Source organism: Pecten maximus, chromosome 8 (assembly GCF_902652985.1).
Source record: "Pecten maximus chromosome 8, xPecMax1.1, whole genome shotgun sequence".
Taxonomy (NCBI): domain Eukaryota; kingdom Metazoa; phylum Mollusca; class Bivalvia; order Pectinida; family Pectinidae; genus Pecten; species Pecten maximus.
The window spans coordinates 6,971,862-6,996,624 of record NC_047022.1 but is presented as its reverse complement, the minus strand read 5'-3'; the positions used below and the strand labels follow the sequence as shown (position 1 = coordinate 6,996,624).

The 24,763-nt window shown below is 35.4% G+C and overlaps 3 protein-coding genes across 3 annotated transcripts; 1 reads left to right on the top strand and 2 right to left on the bottom strand.

The window, feature by feature from the left end:
* Positions 1-230: 230 nt before the first annotated feature.
* LOC117332974 (sericin-1-like) lies at positions 231-10,263 on the bottom strand. The gene is made up of 3 exons (XM_033892065.1): positions 10,147-10,263; positions 1,388-1,493; positions 231-580 (listed from the first exon to the last, which is right to left on the bottom strand). The coding sequence occupies exons 1-3, from the start codon at positions 10,261-10,263 to the stop codon at positions 231-233; spliced, it is 573 nt and encodes a 190-aa protein (XP_033747956.1).
* A 1,453-nt stretch (positions 10,264-11,716) lies between these two features.
* LOC117333107 lies at positions 11,717-17,709 on the top strand. Its single transcript, XM_033892239.1, has 7 exons — positions 11,717-12,153; positions 12,758-12,880; positions 13,395-13,475; positions 14,249-14,314; positions 14,880-14,969; positions 16,329-16,493; positions 16,707-17,709. Exons 1-7 carry the CDS (start codon positions 11,918-11,920, stop codon positions 16,954-16,956), a joined length of 1,011 nt encoding a protein of 336 aa, XP_033748130.1. The 5' UTR covers positions 11,717-11,917; the 3' UTR covers positions 16,957-17,709.
* Positions 17,710-17,715: 6 nt separating this feature from the next.
* LOC117332973 lies at positions 17,716-20,244 on the bottom strand. Its single transcript, XM_033892064.1, is given in 6 exon segments — positions 17,716-18,303; positions 18,393-18,424; positions 18,529-18,613; positions 18,615-18,775; positions 19,130-19,366; positions 19,991-20,244. Coding segments are annotated over 6 exon segments (858 nt in total). The 5' UTR covers positions 20,111-20,244; the 3' UTR covers positions 17,716-18,080.
* Between the last annotated feature and the right edge of the window lie 4,519 nt (positions 20,245-24,763).

The window sequence follows — 24,763 nt, the reverse complement described above, 5'->3', positions numbered from 1 at the left end:
GTCATATTTTGTGGAATAAGTGATATTACATTGCTGACATTATGATAATCTATTTTTCACTTATAATACCTTCGTATTTTCTAAACAAAAGCAACGAAATGACAATCTCCATCATGCTGTGATAATATCAACAAAATATAGAACAGAATACATTGGAAATTCCTCTATTTAAAGACATTCATTTCGAACATCTACTTCACGAAATGTGTTTTATTTATTCTTTTGCATGCTTACGGTTCGATTGGAGGATCGTCATCAAAAATACCATCTGCGCCAGTGTCACCTGTTGCACCTGTTGACCCTGTTTGACCGGAAGAACCAATTGAACCAGTTGAACCAGTTGAACCAGTTGTACCGGCTACACCGGTTTCACCAGATGATGCAGTTTGCACTGTTTCTCCAGTCAATCCTGCTGATCCTGCTGAACCATTTGATCCTGTTGACCCTGTTGGTCCTGCTGATCCTGTTGGTCCAGTTGATCCGATAGATCCTATTATTCCTGTAGGACCGGTGGATCCCATCATACCTGATGACCCTCGTGGCCCTTCATTGGAATCGGTTAAACTCAACAGAATAAATCCTGTAATACAGCAAAATACATAGCGTATGTCATTGATTCTCGGCACAAGTATACTATGTATGCAGTCAATTCAAGAAGTCACGTTTATCTTAGGACTATAACGTTTAATGATGTAATAGTGAATTCAAGCATTAAGCGAATACGAGTTCCTGAAAGAGTATTCGGTATTACCTTTTCATGGTTTGGTTTGGTTTATTTTGATTAAAGTTCGGTAAACAGCTTTGTCAGGGAAAACTCTTACAAGAAGGTTTATATACCTGTGCGTATTACAGGTCGATGGTTGATTATTTTTCGCTCATACTTTTAAAAAAAAGTCACCCATTGGAAAGTGGTCGTATTCCTTTCCAGGTAGGAGAAACTGTTATGTAATCAGTTTCACAAACGGGGCTTCACCATTGAAAGTTTGGAAGACAAATTCGTGTATATTTCACTGTGACTACGAAAATTAATAGATATCTCAACCCGAGTGTAAGAGTTTGGCCAGTCAGCAGGAGGGTTGAGATATCCTTGTTTGCAGAACAGACCCGTGATTGATTCTTTTTCTCACATACTTGCAACCAAACGTAAGTTTTTTATGAAAGTTTTGTATCACGCCGTCTTCAATGCTCCTTGGAATGGGCGTCAGAATTGATGACGTCATCATTTACGACTTGGTTACTCAACGTAAAATGATAATGAAACGTTATTTTGAGCAGCGTCATATAGCACGTGCCGGCTGTCTTCACCCGCCCTGTATAAGATCGATTTATCTTTTCCCCTAGCAACCGCCGGATAACCCTTAGAAGAATGGGAGAAAAAAATGCATACCTAAACCGAAGCTCATAACTGAAGACACAAATGCAACTACAGCTTGCGATGGCGATGCTAGCACTGCAGTGGATGGATAGATGAAGTCTTTTGGAAAGACCATGATCTGAAAGCAAATAACTGTATCAATAACATGACAGGTCGATCACTATGGAAACATCTGAGCTTAAAACATTAATTCCAAATTCATTTCATGAATAAATAATGATAGACATTTTGCTGTGATATGATTTTTCAACACAGTTACAGCTGGAGCATACTTTCTGGTGAAGATAAAAACTAAATAATTTTAGAAATCCATCTGGCAAAGTTGATCATCTATCAATAATTGAACAAAATATTTGTTGAAAAGTATCAAATTAAAAAAAATCTGCATTAAAATAGGTGTCATTGGTGTTTTATCCCTCAAGTCGTTATCCTACCACGACTTTTGTCTGATGGTAATGACACAAACTAAAGTATACCCCACGTACTTCAAGGTATATGTAATGTCCCAAAATATATCAAAATTTGTTACTTATATTTTATATGCTTTAACTTTTTTTCTCGGACTTCCTTCTATTTATCTACAGTACGAGGAGGGTGATTTGGTACTCAAACGCTCACAGCGCGTTTGCGCCCGTCGAGCGATGGAGATTAAAACCCCGCTGCAATCCCGCTGTAATCCCGCGCAAGCGATGTCGCTGCGATCCCGCTCACGCAGCGATTCCGCTCTGACAAGGCAGCAACCCCGCTCAGCCAGCGATTCAGCTCCGGAAGGCCTGCAAACCCGCTCAGACAGCGATTCCGCTCCGGCGGGCCAGCAAACCCGCTCAGCCAGCGATCCCGCTCTGGCGGGCCAGCAAACCCGCTCAGCCAACGATCCCGCTCCGGCGGGCCAGCAAACCCGCTCAGCCAGCGATCCCGCTCCCGTAACATGGACATAAGAAATCCTGCAATTTTTTTTTTAAATATAACGATGAATAAGAAGGAACTCATTTATTTCATCAAAAACATTCGCAGAATGTAATGTAGCGTTTACAAAATGTGTTTCGTATCCACATGCTTGCGTTGTTTTCTGCTTGTGTAAGTATCAAATCAAGAAAAATTTGGTAGCGCGAGTAATGAAGTTTAGTTTAACAAAAAATACATTTTATTAATCATAGAAAAGGGTTAAACACAAAGTTGTTTTTTAAACAACATCTTGTATCTAACAATGTTCATACGGAGAGTGGTGTAGTGCAAAATGCAAATATACATCTGATTTTAATTAGATTGAGTATTCTGATATAAATTTCTAAGTTGTTTTGTCTTTTTGGTGTACATACAGTACATGTACATGTTGGCTTGATCGTATGAAAGAGGAACATGACGCAATTTGGCCTGTTTCGACCTAAAGGTGACCATTTTCAAATAAAAGGTAGTTCTCAGATTTGATATTCGCTGGTGTCAATAACATGGGGGGGAAACATAGTTGATGAAATATTTAAGTTTGGATGTCAATTAGACTAACTACATGAATAATAGAAATCAAAACCATCAGTTTATGCAGCATACGGAAGATTAAGAGATCAAACCACCAACATTTATCTATTTTGCATACATGTGTACATATCTACAAGTTGCGAAGCTTACAACGATGACAACCGAGCAAAATATGAGTGCAATATATATGTTTATATCTATTTTGGTATAAGGTGATGTAAATTCGCAATAAGTCACGTAATATTTCACATGTACTCTAGTTAATCTCTCGCTAGGCGCTGTGCGCGAACAATAATTTATCTTATACTGATACATTTGTGCGTGGTATATCCAATTAAAGTATCGTAGTTATGTATGACGTATTAGAAAAAAGAAGACAATTAGTTCTGTCAATGAAACCTTTTCTTTGATATATGCAGGATTTGAAATGTGGTCGAATTGTACGATCGCCAGCCGTTATGTAGCCATGCTCGTCTGAGTTACCTACAAATGTATTCAATGCACGGTAAACGTCGTAGTATGCACAATGCACGCGCAATGTACAGGGTACCGATACAGTTTTTCGACGGCTGGCAATGGGCAGTATACACTGATACATGTAGGCTTAGTTTGTTGTCCAATCCAATCACATGTACATTTGTATGTGCTTATTGAAACAATACATGTACATGATTTATTACGGATAATGTTGTTATTATGATTAGTATTGTGTGTATATATATGTAAATTGTATATGCACGTTTGGGTAAAATATCCAAGATCGTCCTTATTAAAGTAATATGAAGATCAATAAATAAGTGTATCACGATATCGATCTATATAGGCTATGCCTGATGTCCAATCCTATTGACTTAACATCTCGTCAATAACATGTGTTGAAATTAAAAATATGGATACTGAGTGTTCTATTTTCTTACGAAACCTGACATAAATAGTTATCCCGATTTTTTATTTAAACATATTTTTATTGTAATTTATATGTATTTAAGAGATTGGGCAAAACCCACCTTTCCCGACACAAGTATACATGAAAAAAATACAGCAAGATGGCATAATATGATATTTTAATATAATATAATTTTTTAATATGTTTACAAATTGGTTTGAGCGGAAGAGAGAGCGGAAGGGATGGGGGTGGGGGTGGGTATATATAAAGATATAGTGAAAGTAATTGCTCTTATTTCAATGCATGTGTATATCTTGATATGTTGCTACCATTAAACCAATACGTACATATTATAAATGTATAACTTTCAACAATACTAATTACGTACCTAATCTAAATCTGAAATATATGTATATGCTTTAAGAATGATTAATACAACTATCATCGCATACGGATTTAACAGGTTTTACTTCCGATATTACGGCTTCAAAAGGAAAACGGCAGTTGCCTTATTCTAAAAGACCTAAATGTAAGAGGTGAGATACAGGTACATGTAGATAAGAAAACATACTGGCTAAATCCTTATGTAACAACATTCTGCCCGCAGGTAAAAAAAAAAAAAGCCGTAGGGGTCCGATGGGGTCACTGCGATACAGGTAGACTCCCCATTGTAATCAAAATCTGTGATTGGCAGAGGTTAACAGCAGGTGAAAACATTTCTATAACGGTAACTACACCGTACACGACCGGTATTTGTCCTGTGTATAGAAGATTTATCTATATCACATTGATTAACTCCAATCATGATTTGTAAATGACGCGATTTTAACCCCGTGGTCTCTATACACAGTTTTATTTAGATACTATAACACATGGAAATGTGCTACATGAGGAACATTAACATTGTATCACACGTACATATATATGAATATTCATAGGATTATATTACATACACGTAATCAAAGAAGAAATTTTTTTTAGAAAAAAAAAGACAAACTATTTAGAACTTATAGTTATGACCTTGTAACAGACCTTTTAGTTTAGTTTTATTTGGATTTGAGCGGTAATAATTTAGAATATGTAATTTCTTTGCAAATTTTCAATGATTGCGTTTTTACAGGAATCAATTAATACAATTACAGTTAATCTAATCTCAGGCTTCATCGGACATAAAATAGACTAGTCAATAGCTCGGTGAATGACGAAATACTTCACATTATTTGGGTGTTAAGTTTCGATAATAATGGTGACTTTCGCATAGTCAGTAAGTTTTTTTTTTAATTCCGAAATAAAAAGGACAGGAAATATTCCCATTTTGTCGTTATAATTGATTAAAATGTGTTTAAAATGTGTTTTTGTTGACGTTTTTATCACATACACATGACAGATGACACGAATGTATTGTTTTTCTCACAATAAAGAAAGAATATTGGACTACACACACAATCATTCTGTAGTCTATATAGTTTAAACTGTATTTTATTTGACAATTTCCATTTAATAGTATATATACAACATAAGATATACGGATATACATACATACGTATATACTATAAGGCCCTGTTTTGTAATCGAAGTCCGTACCACATGTACAGTATTTCTTTGCTGTCAAAAAGAGATCGGGAAGGCAATCGATTATCCTTTATCTCACATAATAATTTTGTACCAGGCTGCTAAAATGGTAACAATTCTTTCAATTCTTTATTTGTCTTGCGAGTATACATCTCATCAACATCATACGATTACAAAAAATATAATTCAAGTCAGCTCAAGTAGAGCAATGCACTTATGACGATTTTTTTTTTATAAGAAAGTAATTAAATGATTAGCTACTATAGTTGGGAAACTATTAGCACTGATTTCGATATCTACCGGTAATATACATGCAAGTGTATGTCCGTGATATTAGCCATGCAAGAGATGTCCCAGATGGACACATAAATAATGATACACAATATCTTTAAGCCGTGTATTTAAAACTGCGAAATGTTCAAATAATTGTAAAGTTTATGAAACTTACTATATAAAGATAATTTTCTCAAACTGACATGATGCTAGCTAAATACTTCAAATGTATATGCAAAAATAAGTCGAGATCAAAATAACGAGCCCCTTATGTGGCCTCTCCGAGGTCATGCACAAAACGCCATCTATACAAAGGTCAGCTAAATCAGAATTGTAATAATGCTGCCGTGGACACGTGGTTCATTGTCCACTATTAAAATGGTTACCGGATTGAGCACATTTCTGTGTTCCCCATATCCCACTCGAGATGCACAAAAATTCTGACCAAGATCCGACCGTCCTAAGTACTCTAGAAATGATGACAAAACCGCCTTTTGACCCGTCCCCATTCCGTAAGAATGAAATAATGCTACTGCGGACACTTGGTTCATTGTCCACCATTAACCAGAAAGATTGTATTTTCGTTTTTCCAAAGAAGACGGTCACCAGTTAGTAGTCACAGGATACTTTTTACAATGTATTGACTAAGCTCCTAACACTAAATGACGACTATATCCAATATTACTGGATTTATGACTCGTGAGTGTTCTTGCACATGCATGAAAATAGTCTATTTGAACTTTAATAACTACAATATTTCCCTACAAATAGTTTTTATCAAAATGGGCTGACATCAAGTACACTGTCATATTGTACATCATTGCAGATATTATTCAACTTATAACAACGATTGCATTAGCAATACATTACACATATGAATTTGTATCTCATAATTGAGGTGCATCATCCAATAAATACTTACGATGGACGATACAACTGAAAACATATACATGGTAATTAAAGTATAATTACTCGACACCAGGCTGTTGAAAGTTTACCGTCTTTACTGATTGAGTTGGTCCTATTCAATTCCGCTCGAGCGGGTCCGCTACAAGTCCACTCGAGCGGACCCGCTACAAGTCCGCCCGACGAGCGGGTCCGCTACAAGTCCGCTCAAGCCCGCTACAACACCGCTCCAGCCCGCTGCAAACCCGCTCAAGCCCGCCCCCAAACCTGCTGCCAATCCGCTCGAAGCCCGCTCAAACCCCGCTCAAATCCCGCTGCGAACCCGCGCAAATTCTGAGCGGAGGGCTGCGCGGGTCAACGCTCTGTGAGCGTTTGAGTACCAAATCACCCTCCTCGTACTGTATATCCATCTACATATACCATCTCAAATGAGGCAATGAGAAAGGCAACATCTGCATGATATATTTGATATCAATTCATTAATTTATTTAAACCAAACAATAGCAGATTAAATTAAATTAAAATGGACAAATATATCAAAAGTTCTGTATATTAATTTCAATACATTGCAAAATTATTCAGTATCTTTAACAAAATATTTAACACAGAAATAAAAGGGTGAACACCATGTGCATGTATGTATCAAGAAATATGAATATGTGAATTAAAAAAAAAATTGAGAAATTTTGATTTTGTAAAGGAGATGTATAGAAGGTGGCAATTCAGGTAGAAAAAAAAACAGCTGTATAATCTAAATCCTTTTATTTATTTGATTATTTATATATTATTTACCTATTGACATGAACAGCATCGATCTAAATAAATATGCAAGGTTAATCGTCACTTTTTTTGCATGTTGCAAAATCATTTAAAATTGAACAAAAACGTCATATGTATAGGATTACTTACCGAACTGTGGATCAAAATGCAATTTAGTACGATCATGTATCAAAAGCGGAGAGAGAATGGAACTGACAGCTGTGATGTTATTGATTGGCTTAGTTGTATAAGTACTAACAAATCGGTGACCTATCACGTTTCCGTAGTGTAAAACACCGATATGTCAAATATTGGATATTTATAAGTTACCTGGATTTCGATAAAATATCCTATGTAACAAATGTACAGTTTATCAATATAAAGATCCTTTTGAAATGATCTGCCCATGTCAGCTATAGATATGTATGGATTGTTACAACTTGAGCCAAAATTTACAGAGCATATATAGATATCGATCATTTTGATTTTTGAAATTTGTAATAGACATGGATTATCATTGCTATCAAACGAAGTTTACAGAGTAAATCTTGATAAAGACATTTGTTATCTTTGGAACAATCAGGCCATGTTAACAGTGGACATAGATAATTACCATTTTTAAACATAGTTTTATCTACGTGAACACCATTCTAGTTATTTTTTGTTTTGAAACTCATTCTAATTGTAGACATGGATCATCACCATACTAAATTCTTGTGCATCTTGTGATCCGATACAGAAGCGTTGACTACGGTGAATTAAATGGTACGCATAGTATCACGAGTTAATGAAGGTTAAATATCAATTAAAAACAACAGAATTATTTTCAAATTTAAACCAGATCTGTATTTACAGATTATGAATAACGACACCAGTATTTTTAAGTGTATAGGGATACGATTTTGAATGAATAACATTGTAACATCATTTGTCTCACAGAACAAAATCTCACAATAAACATGCAATCACAGCCATGCTAAGGACACTTTGTTTTTAGGCAAGCCTACAAACGTTTCTATGCTATATACCGACAAACCGCTTGTTTTCCCATAGACTTAAGTGTTAATGTTTTGGAATATTTCATTCAAATTCTTGAAATCAGTATGAAAATTATGGTTTATAACAAAAGTTCAGGGTCCGAGATATCACCTAATAAAAAATAGTTTGGCCCTTCTCCTCATATTTTCTCCAGGGTAGCCATTTTGAAAATGGGTGAATTTTGCAGTAAAAATTCTCAAAAATCTTAAATGTTTACCAGTTAATTATTATTACCTGAATTTTCGGGGAAAAATCAGTCGAAATTTATACCAACATAGTTACCTATCAGGCTTCATATCTATTTTCTCACTTCATAACATACTGGCCAATCAGTAGCTACCAGACATTTTATCCTTGGCTCAACTTACTATAAACAGGGTTGTTTCATTTTTCCCCAATTGGTTGGTTGTTCCCTTCTACAACATCCCTGCAAATCTTGGATCTTCCTTTATTGTTTGTATCGGTAACATAATTCGACATGTTTTTTTTAATTGCAAACATCTAAATGATATTCCTACTTCTGGTTTAAGATTGAAGAAGGTAGAGAGTCAAAGTATTGAAAGTAAGGACATATATTTGAAAATTCCAGCTCACGTGTATCAGAAATCAGATGACGACAATAATTGATGAGGTAAATATTATGCACAGTTTTCGAAACATTCGCCTCCGGACCGACCTACCTACATGTGAAGCACACAGTTAGCACACAGTTCTGTCATAGTATCATAAAAATCAGTACTCTCATACAAGCGTTTAAGACATTGAAATTTCATCTTTTAGTTTTATCTTATATTATAAATCAGAATATACCTGATAATGACAGTCTCCTCGATTGTGCGCCTCTATTAAATCTTCTATACAAAGAAGGATATGAAGTACACACTGTTGGAAGTCATGTTTGGGAAGTTTCCCTCTAAATCATTAACACTACCCACTAAGCAAAATACTGATAACAATCAGCAGAATCGTCTAAACATTTCAAAACCACTGTTGTGGGTGATGTTCGGACTGGATTGACGGCAACTGGGGCAATATAGACCTCAATGAGACATCTTATTTGCACGATCTAGCCTTGAACAGTTAAAAGTTACTGCAATGCTCTGAATGTTCTAAAGATGTATTTTTATTTTTCTATTCAATACATACATAATGCAAAAGTTTTGTGTCCCAGCGCATTAAGGTACATATAGCAGTGAACAGTTAAATTGCCCAATTATAAACAAAGGTATATATCTAGGTATGTAAACATAGCCAGTTTCCTTTAGATATGATCTCAACAAAAGTATATATTGGTATTCTAGGCAACATTTGTGTAAATACAGCTGTGAAGGATACGTTTACTCATTTTTTCTGTTTTTTATACCTGTAAAATTCATACAAACAGCTTTAAAAAAACTTGAAAATTGCAAAATATCATGATTTTGACACAATTCCCTACATTTTTTCCTGAAAGCTTTTTGAGATTAGATACCTCTATCCCAAAACCAGAATTTATCTTGTTTTAACATCATTGTTTCATCATCTTCGTATGATTCAAACTTATATAAAACCCTTCAGTGTCTAATAAAAATGTCGACATAGATATATGCAAGTGTGAAAAGTATATTTATAGCAGTATAGATATGTGACCTGGAAAAAAATGGGGGAATTTTTTTTTTCTAAAGCAAATGTCATCTGAGAGAGTTTCATCAAAGAAGGGTACAGCTGTATAATATTTATTTGTTTATTTATTCGGTATTTATTTATTTATTTATTGACACATATGTTGCAAAATTGATATACCAGGTTATTTTTCCTTGTTTGTGTGGTGTACTTTACTTTTACTTTAAAATATACACTCCATAAATGTAATATTACTTACCGTGCTGTCTGATGAAAATGAAATCCAAGCACGATCAGAGGCGGCGACGACGTAAGTGACAGCTGTGGCGTTATATGGCTTGGTTTTCAAGGCACTGTCGATTTGGTGATCTGTCATGGTTCTGTAGTGTCAAACTCTGATATATCAAACCAATAACCTAATCACACTAGGTTCGGCTAAAAGTCATATATTTCCAGTTATATAGAGTATATCTACATGAAAATCTATTTTATTATTTTTTTGAATTATCAGCTAATCTTAACAATGCAACAGGATTATCCATACGTTTAACCACAGTTTTACAGAGTACATCTACTTAAAGATATTTTTATTTTAATGATCAGCTAATGTTAACATTACACATGGAATATTCAAGGCTTTTACCATGTTCTTACAGAGTACATGAGTACACCTACATAAAGAGATATTTACTTTTTGATATGATCAGCTCCTGTAATACATATCATACATGCTCTGCTTTTAACATTCCTAATGACATTTCATGCAGCCTTATATCTCTTAATCAAAGCGGCAAAGATTCCCATTTTCCACGTACACGTGTAATTGGAATAAAAGAAAAAAAGTGCGTGATATGTAATGGCAGGAAATAGGAAGACATTTTTTGGTTTAAGTACATGTCCATTCAAAGAAGATTTACTGATGATAGGAAAGGGATTGACAAATTTGTGGTTAATCTCCTGTCTCAGCTTTGAGGCCACATTCATCACATTTCCATATGTATATACACGCATATATCTATATATATATATTGCCGACGGGTAACACACCGAAATAACCTTTATTAAGTGCTCAAAAGCTTTTGATAAAGATGATCATCATAGACTTCTATTACAAGTTTGATGTTTAGGCTTTAATCCTAAACTTATAGCCTGGATAGAAAAATGATTCAAAAATAGAAGACAAACAGTATTCATGGATAATTTGGAAACCAACACCTGTCAAGGCATGTCAAGGGTAGCCAAAAGTTGTGTCCCGTGACCATGCTTAGTTTTAATGTTCATCAATGATTTACAAAAATCCCTTAAAACACCAGGTTCGATTATTTGCTGATGATATTAATATATATATCACAATAATAAGACTCCAAAACAAGACCTAAACACAATATGAAGACTATCACCTTTTTAGATAGCTGGAAAAACGAATGACTTATGTTTTAAACCCTAACAAGTGCGATATCTTAAATGTAACACGGAAATGTAACCAAACCATATACAGATACCCTTCACGGAAAAAGAACCCTCACATAAAACCAACTCATTTACAAAAATACACTTCATGGAAATGAACTGCCACAAATAAGCCACTCAAATACAAATAAACACTTCATGGAAATGAACTGTCAAAAACTAGAACTGTCGTCCAGAGGGCCAACTCATACAGTGACAAGCATATTTTCACCTATCCAGCTGTTTGTTTATTTGTACAAATGTTATACAGTTTATAATGTTACAATACCTGTTTACTTCCGTGTTTTGATACAACCTCGGTGTCAATAATAAACTTGTAGCATGGCGTGATTAGAGCGCGTAACATTCAAACATTTTAAAGGGACTATATGGTTAGAAAACACTATGAGAAATGGATATAAAACGTTATATTTTCTATGAGTATGTTACAAAACTAACACTTTCTCTTAATTACAAAAATTAAAAGTCACTGCAACCATTTACGATATATATCTAAAAAATAAAAAAGGTAAACATTTCGGTCTCGAACTAATTCATAAATTACCGCTCGTAGCCTGAAAATGCGCATGCGCATAAACCGAGAAAAAAGCAAAATGGCGGACGCAAACCAGAAAAAACGAAGAGGTCCTAAAAGTTACTTGACGGAAAGTGCAAGAAAACGAAGGAAAAAAGAATCAGAACAGAGAAGAGAAGAGGCGAGAATCTACATAAGCAAAGAGATAGATAGATGGCGAAAGGTAAAGGAAGATCTCGCACTGGAGACTGATTCTAAATTAGCGAAGCTGCTTCTTGACAGGTAAGCTTAACGCTACGGTATCATGTTAGATATATAACTACTGTATATATAATAGATAAACGTATCCAATATTGCCATTGATAGTCCGGTATCCACCGTTTAAGCATGATTATGTCATTGAACTTCTCTACTGAAAGTGTCATCTGGTAATGGTTAAATAGTAATTGTGTATAAATTTACAATAGTGACACAACGTGTTTGTTATTGAACGCAAAGTGGGGCCCAATTGGGGGTATTCGTTCTTAGGAAAATTGATGTGGTGAATAAATACAAGGGCTATTCGATATTATATGGCGGTACTGGTGATATGAAAATAAACGACAGTGATTATAAACATCACATTTATAATAAACAGTGCAACGTATGTTTATAAAAAATATAAAATGCATATGAAATTCATTAGACGGCAGATCTAGATTTTCATACATGTATATATGTATTGTAGTACATATACATTAATGATTATCATATATGGCAGCAAAAGTCCTTATTATTACCATTTCATATACAACACAGTAGAGTACAATTAAATGTCATTAAAAAAAAAAACATCAGTATTGTTTTATATTCAAATAATGAATGGTATTGAAAATGTCAATTTCAGTTATGAATTTAAGAAAATATCAGATAAATCCACCACTTCAACCGGCCACATCCATATGCATTCCACACCTGCAAGAAGATATATACCTCCACGAGAGTGTTCAGAAAGTGAAGTCACTATAAGGTATGTTTATATGATTAAGTTTGAGGCAGTTGGAAATGTGGTGTAGCATGGTATGTATAATGACCGTTATAATTACAGATCACACATACAGATACATAACTTCTATTCTAAATTTAGGACTGGCATTATCAATCATTTACTGTCAATGAAGCACATTAAGAATAAAATGTATAGTGTTGGTGGGCAAACAATTGCAAGATAAACAACATCAACAATTTATACAGTTTGTGTTGATTTGATTTCTTTTGTTTTGTTTTCCAACTGTTGGTAATTCTATGACTAAAAAGTTTGTTCTGTATGTTTATGTGTGTTATTTATGTTTTTTTAAATGAATATTTTTGGTGGATGACTATCTGTTTGGTCTTTGAAGCTGTATATATATGCACACATGTATTTATATAATGATTCCAGCATGTTTCTTTTATATATATGTTGCTAGATAATGGATATGTTATCATGTAATTAAGTGAAGATTTATATACATGATGTGTATATAGGTTCTCTTTTTATTTAGTGGTCGAGAAATGTCAGGAGTGTTTGTGCAAGTATGTTGGAAAGACATGTCATTGCCTGGACCATCCGCAAGTGATTTTCAGTAAGTACAGTATGTACATGTACCAGTATGTATTTGCATTGCTGGTTTGTAATTCGGAGTACGAGGACATTCTATAATATTGATCTATAAGTCAAAATGATCTCAATGCATATGTTCAGCTCAACAAACCTCCATCTTTGCATTCAAGAAAAATGAGCTGCGTCTTTTCCGAGAATATTTTAGTGTTTCACAAGAGAATTATCTTTTAGATAGTCAAACCTCGATCTGTCGTCTGTGAATAATGAATCTGCTACATGTATGTATGTGTGTGTATGTTTGAGTAATGAATCTGCTATGTATGTGTGTGTATGTGTGAATAATGAATCTGCTACATGTATGTACGTGTGTGTATGTGTGAGTAATGAATCTGCTATGTATGTGTGTGTATGTTTGAGTAATGAATCTACTATGTATGTGTGTGTATGTGTGAATAATGAATCTGCTACATGTATGTATGTGTGAGTAATGAATCTGCTATGTATGTGTGTGTATGTGTGAGTAATGAATCTGCTATGTACATATGTATTTTCTTCTGTGTTATGTATTACATAGATAAACAAATTACATTGGAAAAATGCTTTGAAAAATAATCAAACTGAATATAAATATAAATACTACAGTTGTATTTCTTCTTCAGACATTTCAAACATGATTGAAATAAATGATTTTTCTGAACTGCAGTGTCCAGAATCGTAGGTAGAAGTAATATTTTTAGAAAGAACGATCAATACTACAATAAACAATTAATGTCATTTATTATATCTATTTTGAAGGAATCAACATATTCATAAGGCCGATATCACTACCAAAGAGGCGAGCAGCTTCATGAATCCTTTTGAGTAAGTTTCATTGATGTATATTACTGTGGGGTTAAGGGCTGTGGTGGCTGAGTGGTTAAGGTGTCCTGACACTTTATTACTAGCCCTCCATCTCTGGGTTGCGAGTACGAAACCTACGTGGGGCAGCTGCCAGGTACTGACCGTGGGCTAGTGGTTTTTATCCGAGTACTCAGGCTTTTCTACACCTCAAAACGTGGCACGGCCTTAAATGACCCTGGCTGTTCATAGGACATTAAACAAAACAATCCAATCCTGTGGAGTTAGACCATCACATCCCAGAGTTGAACTAAACATTTTTTTGCTTTCTTGTTTTTCTACATTTTTTTTTCATTTTTTGAATGTATCGTAGGTTTTCAGCTACTTATGAATGAAGATTGAGTATCACAAATTAGTTAAGTCAAGTATGCAATATTAGTTTTATTTTTCCAATATTCAAAATTATACCAATTTATGTATTTTAATTATTTATAGACAAACATTTTTGAGACAAGCTATGCTGTTCTACAATAGCTCCTGTTATGATTTGTTTTCTGTTTTTTATATTTTTGTTTTCTCCTTTTATCAGCATAACAATAGATGTCACTGAAAATGTCGACGAGGATGACCAAACCACTGATGATGAGGATTATGAACCAAGTTTCGACATCACTCTCAGGTACAGAACAATTCAAAATTCAAAATGGTCTGTATCCGAGATATGGATGACCTAGCTCAAAAATTTTATTCCTGGCTGTAATTTGGTGTTTTTTGACTGATTTACCTTAACTTGGCAAAGATGTCCAGTTCACAGAAATCAACACTCCAGTATAAAGTCTAGGTCAAGGTCACAGAGTCCAAAGTCGATGTCAAACTTTGATTCTTTTCACTGATGAACATTTATTAATGACACTTTGAAGCAGTGTTTGTCAAAATTAAGCAATGATTCTACTGACTAAAGGTCAAGGTCACTGGAATTTGGTATGTTTGTAAATGTCAATCATAAAACCTATATGGTCAATTTGGAGGATATATTACCACAAGACATTCCGGATTCTTGATGAAGTGTCACAGTTCCGGTTATATTTTTAAATGTCAGATATTTATTTCTCCCTCAATTGTTTTTATTAGCTCACCTGCCCGAAGGGCAAGTGAGCTTATGCTGTGTGTCATGCTGGGGTGAAGGGCTACAAAGTTTGTTCAAATAAATTACCTTGGCCTTCATTCAAGGTCACATGGGTCAAATAGGCTATAATCTTCAAATGACTTCTTCTCAATAACCAAGAGGCCCAGGGACTTGATATAGGGCCTGTAGCATGCTGGGGTGAAGGGCTTCCAATTTTGTTCAAATAAATATTTATCTTTTATTTGTTTAATGCTGTGTAGGAATGTTAGACAAAGGATTGCAGACCATTGAAGCAATGGATTCATGATTGGGCCCAGCCCCTTTGACCCTTCGGGGTCAGAGTCACCATTTATGCAAAATCTGTTCCCCTGTTTCTGACCAAATTGGGTTCAAATCCATTCATAACTTGATGACTAGTAGCGATTCAAAGGAATTACCTCTATTTCCCCCACTGGGCCCCACCCTTTTGGCCCCTTTAGGGTCAGAGTCACTGTTTATGCAAAATTTGTTCCCCTTCTCCCCAAGGATGTTTCGGACCAAATTGGGTTCAAATCCATTCATAACTTTATGACTAGTAGCAATTTAAAGGAATTACCTCTATTTCCCATATTTGGCCCCTGTAGGGTCAGAGTCACCATTTATGCAAAATCTGTTCCCATTCTGCCAAGGATGTTTCTGGCCAAATTTGGTCAAAATCCAATAAGAACTTTTTGACTAGTAGCGATTTGAAGCAAATGTTGACGGACGGACGGACGACGGATGCTGCGCCATGGCATAAGCTCACCGGACCTTCGGTCCAGGTGAGCTAAAAACAGAGTTGAAATGTACTAGTATTTATCATTTGAAAAGACAATGTTTACGTTCATAATAATCTTCGAACAGAAGTTATTTTTTCTTATATTTGTCTTACAGAAGTACAGCAGAACTTGAAAACTATCACCAGTTGATATTAATGTATGCAGCCAAAAGGTTTGCTTACACTCCGCCTGTTTACAAGGCACGCACCATTTTGGCAGCTCTTGACTACAACTTCCACATCGATAGAGAAACGAAGACAAATGCAGATGGCTCAGTAAGGTAAGGATTGCGATATTGCCAGTTCTGGTAGTTCCTGTTATATATTTATTTGTACATGGCATAATGGCTGAAGACACTGATATTTTGAATATCGTACTTGTTATTTTGGTCTGTTACTTCCTTTATACTCAATGTTTACATGGTTTATATATTTGTTTCTGTGTGTTCGGATGAACTGATTGCATGACTTTTAGGATTTTCTTTTGTTTAAAGGTACCACAGAACTTACAACAAGAAAAGTGGAAGGTGGTCCGCTGTGCCCTACAAAGTGAAAAAGAAATACAGCTACATCAGTGACCTGATTTCTGCTGTAGTTGAAAAGAGGCCACTTGATAGAAAAGGAATGCATAAAAGCAAGACGTTATCGCCCTCAGATCCCAGACACATTTCCAGCGTTTTAGCCCCCCTGCCTCCACCTCCTACTGCCACATTAGTAGAAGAAAAAAGGTCAAGACTTAAGTGATTCTAGTGTCACAAATAGGACTCAACAATCTGCTGGCTACTCCTCCTTAACCACTTAGGAGATTTCAACAAAACTTGCTACAAGGCTACTGTCATTATTCTATGAATAACCTCATTGGGGAAGTGGGGATGTTGTTAGGTGTTGGCCCACAACAGCTACATTTGTAGCTATTATTTGTAGTATATGCCATATAAGATTTGGGTTTCACATGTGTTTTATGTTTCAAAATTCATGTGCAAAACTAATCTACTACTTGTCGGATGGAAAATGTATGTCTATGAAAAGTATTGTGTATGTACCAATTATTGTGTCACAAGTTTGGCTTGTTCACACATTTTGTATGTATGGTGTGATATTCACAGGTATGATGTATATGTGACAAGTTTGTTAAGTATAATGTATGCGTCACAAATTTGCTAAGTAAAGTGTATGTGTCACAAATTTGCTAAGTAAAGTGTATGTGTCACAACTTTGCTAAGTATGGTGTATGTGACACAACTTTGCTAAGTATAATGTATGTGTCACAGGCTGGCTAAATATGATGTATGTGTCACAACTTTGCTAAGTATGGTGTATGTGTCACAACTTTGCTAAATATGATGTATGTGCCACAAGTTTGGAATGTGTCTTTAGTATGGTCTGTGTATGTGAACATTACAGTGTTCGGGGATGATCATCTGTATTCATAGCCTTTTTTGTAGTGAATTCGTCTACAGATTTTATTTGGTGCTAACAATAAAAATATGACACAAGTTCTTAGATGCTCGTTGTTTTATTTGGCACTGACACAAATTTTCAGTAACCATCCACATTATTTAAATTACAAGATTTCTTACAATCTTCCCATGCATTATAATTCAACATTCCTTATCTACACATACATATGTAAAGTATTTTAAAATCATCATCATCATAACAGTTTTAAAATCATCATCATCATAACAGATACATTAGTGAATATCACCATTTCAAAACATGATTATACAAACTTATCTATGACACATCATCATCATCATTAAACATCCATGGACATTGGTACATAAGTGAACATATTTCAACAATTCATCATTTACATCATACTTATCATTGGACAAATACCTTATATAACACATATATGATATCAATTAAGCAATCCTGAATGCCTTGAAACCAGTGTACTGTCCAAATTCATCAGGGAACCCGTCTCTAATTTTCCAAACCGCACAGCTTGGGATGACCCGTCTGTCACCAGTACCAAGACGACCAACTTGCCACAATATATATTGTCTGTAGGCAATATTGTCTGTAGGCAGCATGCCTGTTGGCTTTCTTCCAGTCCTCCTCATTTGGCAAAGCAAACAAGGCGTGCTAGGGCCAAGACAGCTTCGTCCAAAATAAGAACTTTGAAATCCTGATGGGGAAAAGATGGAAAATGTGTGTAAATTTCTAAAACAAACTTATTAAAAAACTTTACATTTCTGTAATTAAGCTGCAATAATTCAACAACAATGATAACATAAAAAACAGAAGTGTATTTTTATGAGATAATTCTAGCTACACATGTATTGCTTATTATGTTTAAGACAATCTTACCGGAAGCAAAGTTATACAATTTGGTAGATCTTTCTTGCAGCAGAGCTTCTCTGGTTGTGTAGGCATTTCTCTGCAGTTACCACAAACACCAATCTGGACTGTACATGTTTCCATCTGGTCTGGGATGGTAACCTCCACTGTTTCCACTACTGTCTTTGACCAAGTCAAAAATCAAAGAAGGAAACTGCTGTGCTGTCTGATGCAAAATATACTTAGTCTCTTCATGTGACATTTCATCAATTCTTGTCTGGAATAGATACATAAATAATCTTTTTAAATGACACTTCTGTAAGAGATTTGGGTTATATAGTTACATTTGGATACTAAATAATTGGATAATGTAATTGGATATTTTTACAGTACAGTGTACAGGATCCAGAAAATTAAAAAAAAATATATTGAAATTATTACTGAATAATGATATGATCACACAGGACAGATAAAATAAATGAAAAAGTGTTATATATGTATTCAATACCCAGAAATGTAAAATCGCTGTAAAAGCAAAGTTTAGAACAGCTAAATGTTGTTTCTAATAATAATGGTTTGATATGGTTGGTGAATTAAACGATTAGTAAACATCAATTACTTTCAATATTTATCTTCTGGCTTGCAAGCTGGTTGCTGCATTTTCTGCCCTGTCACTTTCCTGGCCCTGACGTCTTCCACGGGCTCCTCTTCCACCAACTCTTCTCCCTCGTGCTGTGCCAGTTCTAGATCTATCAGTGCTACGACCTATGCCTCGTCCCCTAGCACGTGAACGGCCTCGCCCTCTTCCCCTAGCTCTGACAGGACTGTCTAAACTTGAACTTGATCCTTGCGAAGCTGGTGATGGAGTCTATGACACAACAGAATATATAATTAGCCAGCATATATATATATATATATATAGTGTTGATGTCCCAAGCGATTGAAATTTTCTATAACTATCAAAGGAAGAAGGAACATAAAAGTAGAAACATAGCGGACCTACTCATTACTTCTGGCATTTATTCTGCACAATTAAACTTTTCACAATGACATACATGTAGCCTAACACTGGTGTGTCGTATGTCACACGTACATGTGTAGTACTCTTTATTACTTGCATGTATTCATACCAAAATGATTAACGCAGACTTTATTGTAAACATTAAATATGATTGTATACAAAGAAAGTATCAATACCTGTGCATTTCTGAAAAGAAAACAGTCACAAACAAGCTAAAATCTTATTGAATTACTGAATACATCTAGTTTCTGTTCCGATTGTAATTACCCTTTTTTGGGCCCCACTAGTTGAACGGCAGTGATAGATATATATATTTATCGCACGACAAAGCCCAAATAACACAAATTACCCAGCTCAATTTTTGAAACTTATATATTATAACACTATAGAATCATTATTTGCGAACATAAATTAGCAGAAAGCCGCAAAGTATGTGTTATACCGAAGACATGTTCGTTTGTTTACACTTACCTCGTAATCCATTTTTTCTTTGCGACGGATGTAAATAACTGCGTCACGTGACAAGCCATGTGACCTTTTCGGCTTTCTCCGTAAGCAACCGAGCGTGATATTGTTTACAATGTAAACCATGTTCCGACCCCGAAAATAAGTACAAAAACACCCAACTTGACAGTGTAGCCGCTTGTATCGCTTAATTATGGGTATATCTTATTATTCAAAGGCCGAATTCTTCAATTCCTGAGGTTGATATCTAAGGTAATAGTCCCTTTAAAGACAAAAATATAGTATAGGAAAGTTTCGGCGGGAACATAGACGGCGCTACCTTCGGGTTTGAGAGGGTATATAAAGCCGTCTGCTAGCTTGTCAGTTAGACCAGACTTCGATGACTGACCAGGCAGCAGCACTAAAAAGGTACGGTAATAAACTACGAGTTGAAGTGAGTGAGCAGACTGTAGACGTAGCTGAAATAGTGCTTTCCCTCAGTCTTGCTCTCTTCACATGCATCCCGTAGGTTAGAGCGGTCGTATAGTAAATAATATACGGGCCCTGCTGTAGTGAGCAGACGCTGTAACGCGTGCTCTGGAGTGTTCTGAGCACTGGTACCTGGGGCTGGCTGTGACTGTGAGCAGCGGTGCATTGTAGCTGTTGTGTGTGTGCGTACTGATCGGTGTTATAGGAGTTATATCCCTTTGAGCGGACAGGCGCACCGGCGTAGTAGTCTGGTGGGAGTACTCGGGGATCGAGTACTGGGGTCTGACATAGCCGTAACATTACTTGCTCTCTCTTATAATTTACCTTGTAATAATAGTTGATATTTAGTGTTGTTTAAGTAGTGAGCAGATATATAGGTAGAGACGTTTTGCCCTTTGCTCTACATATAGTTAATATCTGTAATTATTGTTAGTTAGTTCTGCTCAGTAAGGGTGTGTGTATACATTTTATTATTGCTACCATTCTTGAGCAAGGCATGCTCAGAATATATTTTTGTATATATCGGCACTTTTTGAGCACCCGGTAAGAGCACATTTAAGGGATCCCAAGAAGTAACATGGGTACGGACCCCCGACACGTTACAATACCCCCGCTACTGCAACCCCCATCGTTACTATGTGTTCATTTATACAGTTAAATCTCACTTAGTCGTATTCATTTTCCTTGGTTACCCTAATTTTTTTTATCTATAGTATGAATAAATTGTTGTGCATGACATTATGAAACGATTTCAAAAGAGAAAATCTTTTCAACTAATCAATGTATAACAAAGAAAACATTAAAAAGGATATGAGAAAGGTAAAGTGTGAATGGGATTTATTCAAAAAATTACGACGTGATATAGATTACCCACATCTACAATGTATAAGGATTATTGTCATGAAGTTTCGTTGAAATCAGAAAAGTAGTTTAGGAGGAGTAGCCGGTACATCGTTGCGTCAAACTCGCCCAAAAAAACCAAGTTTGGTGCCCTGGTTACCATGGTAACCAAACAATTACGATGTTATATAGATTACGCACATCATATCTTCAATGTATAAGGGTTATTATCATGAAGTTTCGTTGAAATCGGATAAGTAGTTTAGGAGGAGTAGCCGGTACATTGTTGCATCTACAAACTCACCCAAAAATCTGAGTTTTATGCCCTGATTACCATGGTAACCAAGAAAGTACGACATTATATAGATTACGCACATCTACAATGTATAAGGATTATTGTCATGACGTTTCGTTGAAATCGGATCAGTAGTTTAGGAGGAGTAGCCGGTACATCGTTGCGTCAAACTCGCCCAAAACACCAAGTTTGGTGCCCTGGTTACCATGGTAACCAAACAATTACGATGTTATATAGATTACGCACATCATATCTACAATGTATAACGGTTATCGTCATGAACTTTCGTTGAAATCGGATAAGTAGTTTAGGAGGAGTAGCCGGTACATTGTTGCATCTACAAACTCGCCCAAATAATCTGAGTTGTATGCCCTGATTACCACGGTAACCAAGAAATTACGACATGATATAGATTACGCACATTTACAATGTATAAGGATTATTGTCATGACGTTTCGTTGAAATCGGATCAGTAGTTTAGGAGGAGTAGCCGGTACATCTTTGTGTCTATAGACGGACGGACGGACGGACAACCTGAGTCCAGTATACCCTCTCTAACTTCGTTGCGGGGGTTACGCTAACCGACTCGAATACAAATATGCACTTCATGGAAATAAACTCTCACATATAACCCACTCGAATACATATATACACTTCATGAAAATGAACTGTCACATACAACCCACTCGAATACATATATACACTTCATGGAAATTAACTCTCACATATAACCCACTCGAATGCAAATATACACTTCATGAAAATGAAATGTCACATATAACCCACTCGAATGCAAATATACACTTCATGGAAATTAACTCTCACATATAACCCACTCGAATACAAATATACACTTTATGGAAATTAACTCTCACATATAACCCACTCGAATACAAATATACACTTCATGAAAATGAACTCTCGCATACAAAGGAAATCATTACCAAGTGGCAAAAACAGTACAGAATAAAAATGAACTGACTAAAAGAGCTGCTCGGTACCTGTTCATATTGCGTTTCCCTTATCCACAACTTTCTTCATTCATTCAATCAGAACTTTTACGCTCCTACATCTGAACTCTGTAATGACAAATTGTTAAGGTATTGAGCTGCATCTAATTTTTCACACTATTTGACGCTGATTTTAAGAAAATTGGCTGTTCATATTTGTTTTGTAGTTTCAATCGAGTGGTAAGATGATCAATTTCGCAATGCACAATGGTAATTAAAAAAAAAACTAGTTAACCATCTTGAAAAAAATGATGAAGTTAGTAAGGGAGAAAAGGTTCTGGGGATAGAGTGGGAGTGTACACAAACTTTAAAATTCATATTTAGGTGAAGCAGGAATCAAATGGACTAAGACCACAATTAGCTTCACTACATGTTTCATTGTTACTTTAAAATTCATAATAAATTCCCAAAACCTGATATGCAGCTTTCCTTCTCACCTGGTCAAGACCAACATCTGGGAAGCAAAATATAAAAGTTTCAACCCAGCATGTTGGGCATTTTCTGGAGATAGCTGTCAAAATGTGTCACCAACGTGGATTATATACATCCGGGTCAGGGGTAGAGGTCAAATCAGGACTCACCACACAGGGTCCTGAAGCACATAATAAATGATCAATATTATTATTTTACATCAGAACACCTCGATTGACATCTCTACTATAAATCCACATTAAAGTCATTAACAAAAATCAAGTTCAAAGAGGCATTTGATTTGTTTTCCTGAAATTCATACATTTTGGAGATGACTTCATTCGTGGGGCCTGAACCCGGAAATACTTAATCGGATGTAATTGGACAAGAGTTTCGCGTGCACAGCTGATGAAAAATCAGGAAGAAATGTTGACGTAGTCTCTCAAACCTCTCAGAGTCGCCAGTAATAACAATGCCAAAAGCACATACAATATGTACCTGTAAAATACAACATTCTTCTGTTAAAATTATAAAGGCACTGTTTAACTTATAAAAATCTTGATACAATAATTCCTAAAATATTGTTAACGGTGACAATAAAAGGTTTTAAGACTATTTTAAGAATGCATTGAAGTACAATTCTTCTATTCCCAGGTATTGTTTATGGCGTCATGATACATGTTAATTTAAAACACTTGTATCACAAGTAGCATGACTAGAATTCCATTTAATAGTAATATTAGTAGTCACATTAAATAGTAGAGTTTACACAAATTCACAAGTCGCTCTCTCTATATATATAAGCATTTAACTGTTGCCAGATGCTAGTACAGTTTGTATACAGTCGATATGTATGCAATTTATGTGACACAGGAATAGGAAGAAGCTGGTTATGGTGACTATTAACCATGTAACTGCTACCAAAATTTCATTCATGTCACTGTTATTGCAATTGAGGAAAATGCTAACCAAGCTTGTAATGCAGGTGCGTTAAAGGGACATTGCGTCGTTGAAATGAATTGATGTTATAGACATAAACAAGAGTCTTGTATTTTTCTAGAAAAAAATATTAACGTTACTGTAATACAACACTGAAAGTCCGATTCTAACCCGAAGTTCTTAAAAATTATTCGTTAAAATAATCAGGTCGGTAACTTAATTGTGAATGCGTGAGCGAAAATGTGTGAATAAGTAATATCAAATATGAATTAGCAACGTTGGGACTTGATCACATTTTTTTCACATAATCTTTCCAGTCAAGTTTGCTTAAAAAATAATTAACGAAGATTCGTGTATTGTTGCAGGATATACAACGAGGACGAGGATATTTTGCAATCAAATTAATAACGAAGGCCGCAGGCCTGGGTTATTAATTAAAATTGCAAAACTGAGTTGAATCGAATATCCTACAACAATACACGAGTCAAAGTTGATTATTTCTATTCTACCATGTACTGGTTAGTTCTGAGATCTACCTCTTTCTAATAGAAAAACAACAAAGAAACTCCGGGAAAACATTGTAATTAATTTCTGGAGTATTGCATTCTTTGTTGATGAAATACACATTTCTTCACATGCACTACAGTACTATGATCAGGAGCATCTATCATGTGACATTAATTTTGAAAATTAAAAAAAAAGATAAAAAAAAAAAAGAAATAAAGGGGGCCCCGTAGGATTCGAACTCGCGTTGTGATAAACGTTTATTGATAGACTAACCCATTAGCCCACTTGGCTATAGTAACCTTATATGAA

What these genes read in the sequence shown, in the direction of transcription:
- LOC117332974 (XM_033892065.1), bottom strand. Translation starts at nt 10,263, where the DNA reads ATGACAGATCACCAAATCGACAGTGCCTTGAAAACCAAGCCATATAAC. An exon ending in CATTTTCATCAGACAGCACG is followed by an intron (nt 1,494 to 10,146) that starts GTAAGTAATATT and finishes ATTTGCTTTCAG; the next exon opens with ATCATGGTCTTTCCAAAAGA. An exon ending in AGTTATGAGCTTCGGTTTAG is followed by an intron (nt 581 to 1,387) that starts GTATGCATTTTT and finishes GCTGTATTACAG; the next exon opens with GATTTATTCTGTTGAGTTTA.
- LOC117333107 (XM_033892239.1), top strand. Translation starts at nt 11,918, where the DNA reads ATGCGCATGCGCATAAACCGAGAAAAAAGCAAAATGGCGGACGCAAAC. An exon ending in GAAAGTGAAGTCACTATAAG is followed by an intron (nt 12,881 to 13,394) that starts GTATGTTTATAT and finishes CTTTTTATTTAG; the next exon opens with TGGTCGAGAAATGTCAGGAG. An exon ending in AGCTTCATGAATCCTTTTGA is followed by an intron (nt 14,315 to 14,879) that starts GTAAGTTTCATT and finishes TCCTTTTATCAG; the next exon opens with CATAACAATAGATGTCACTG.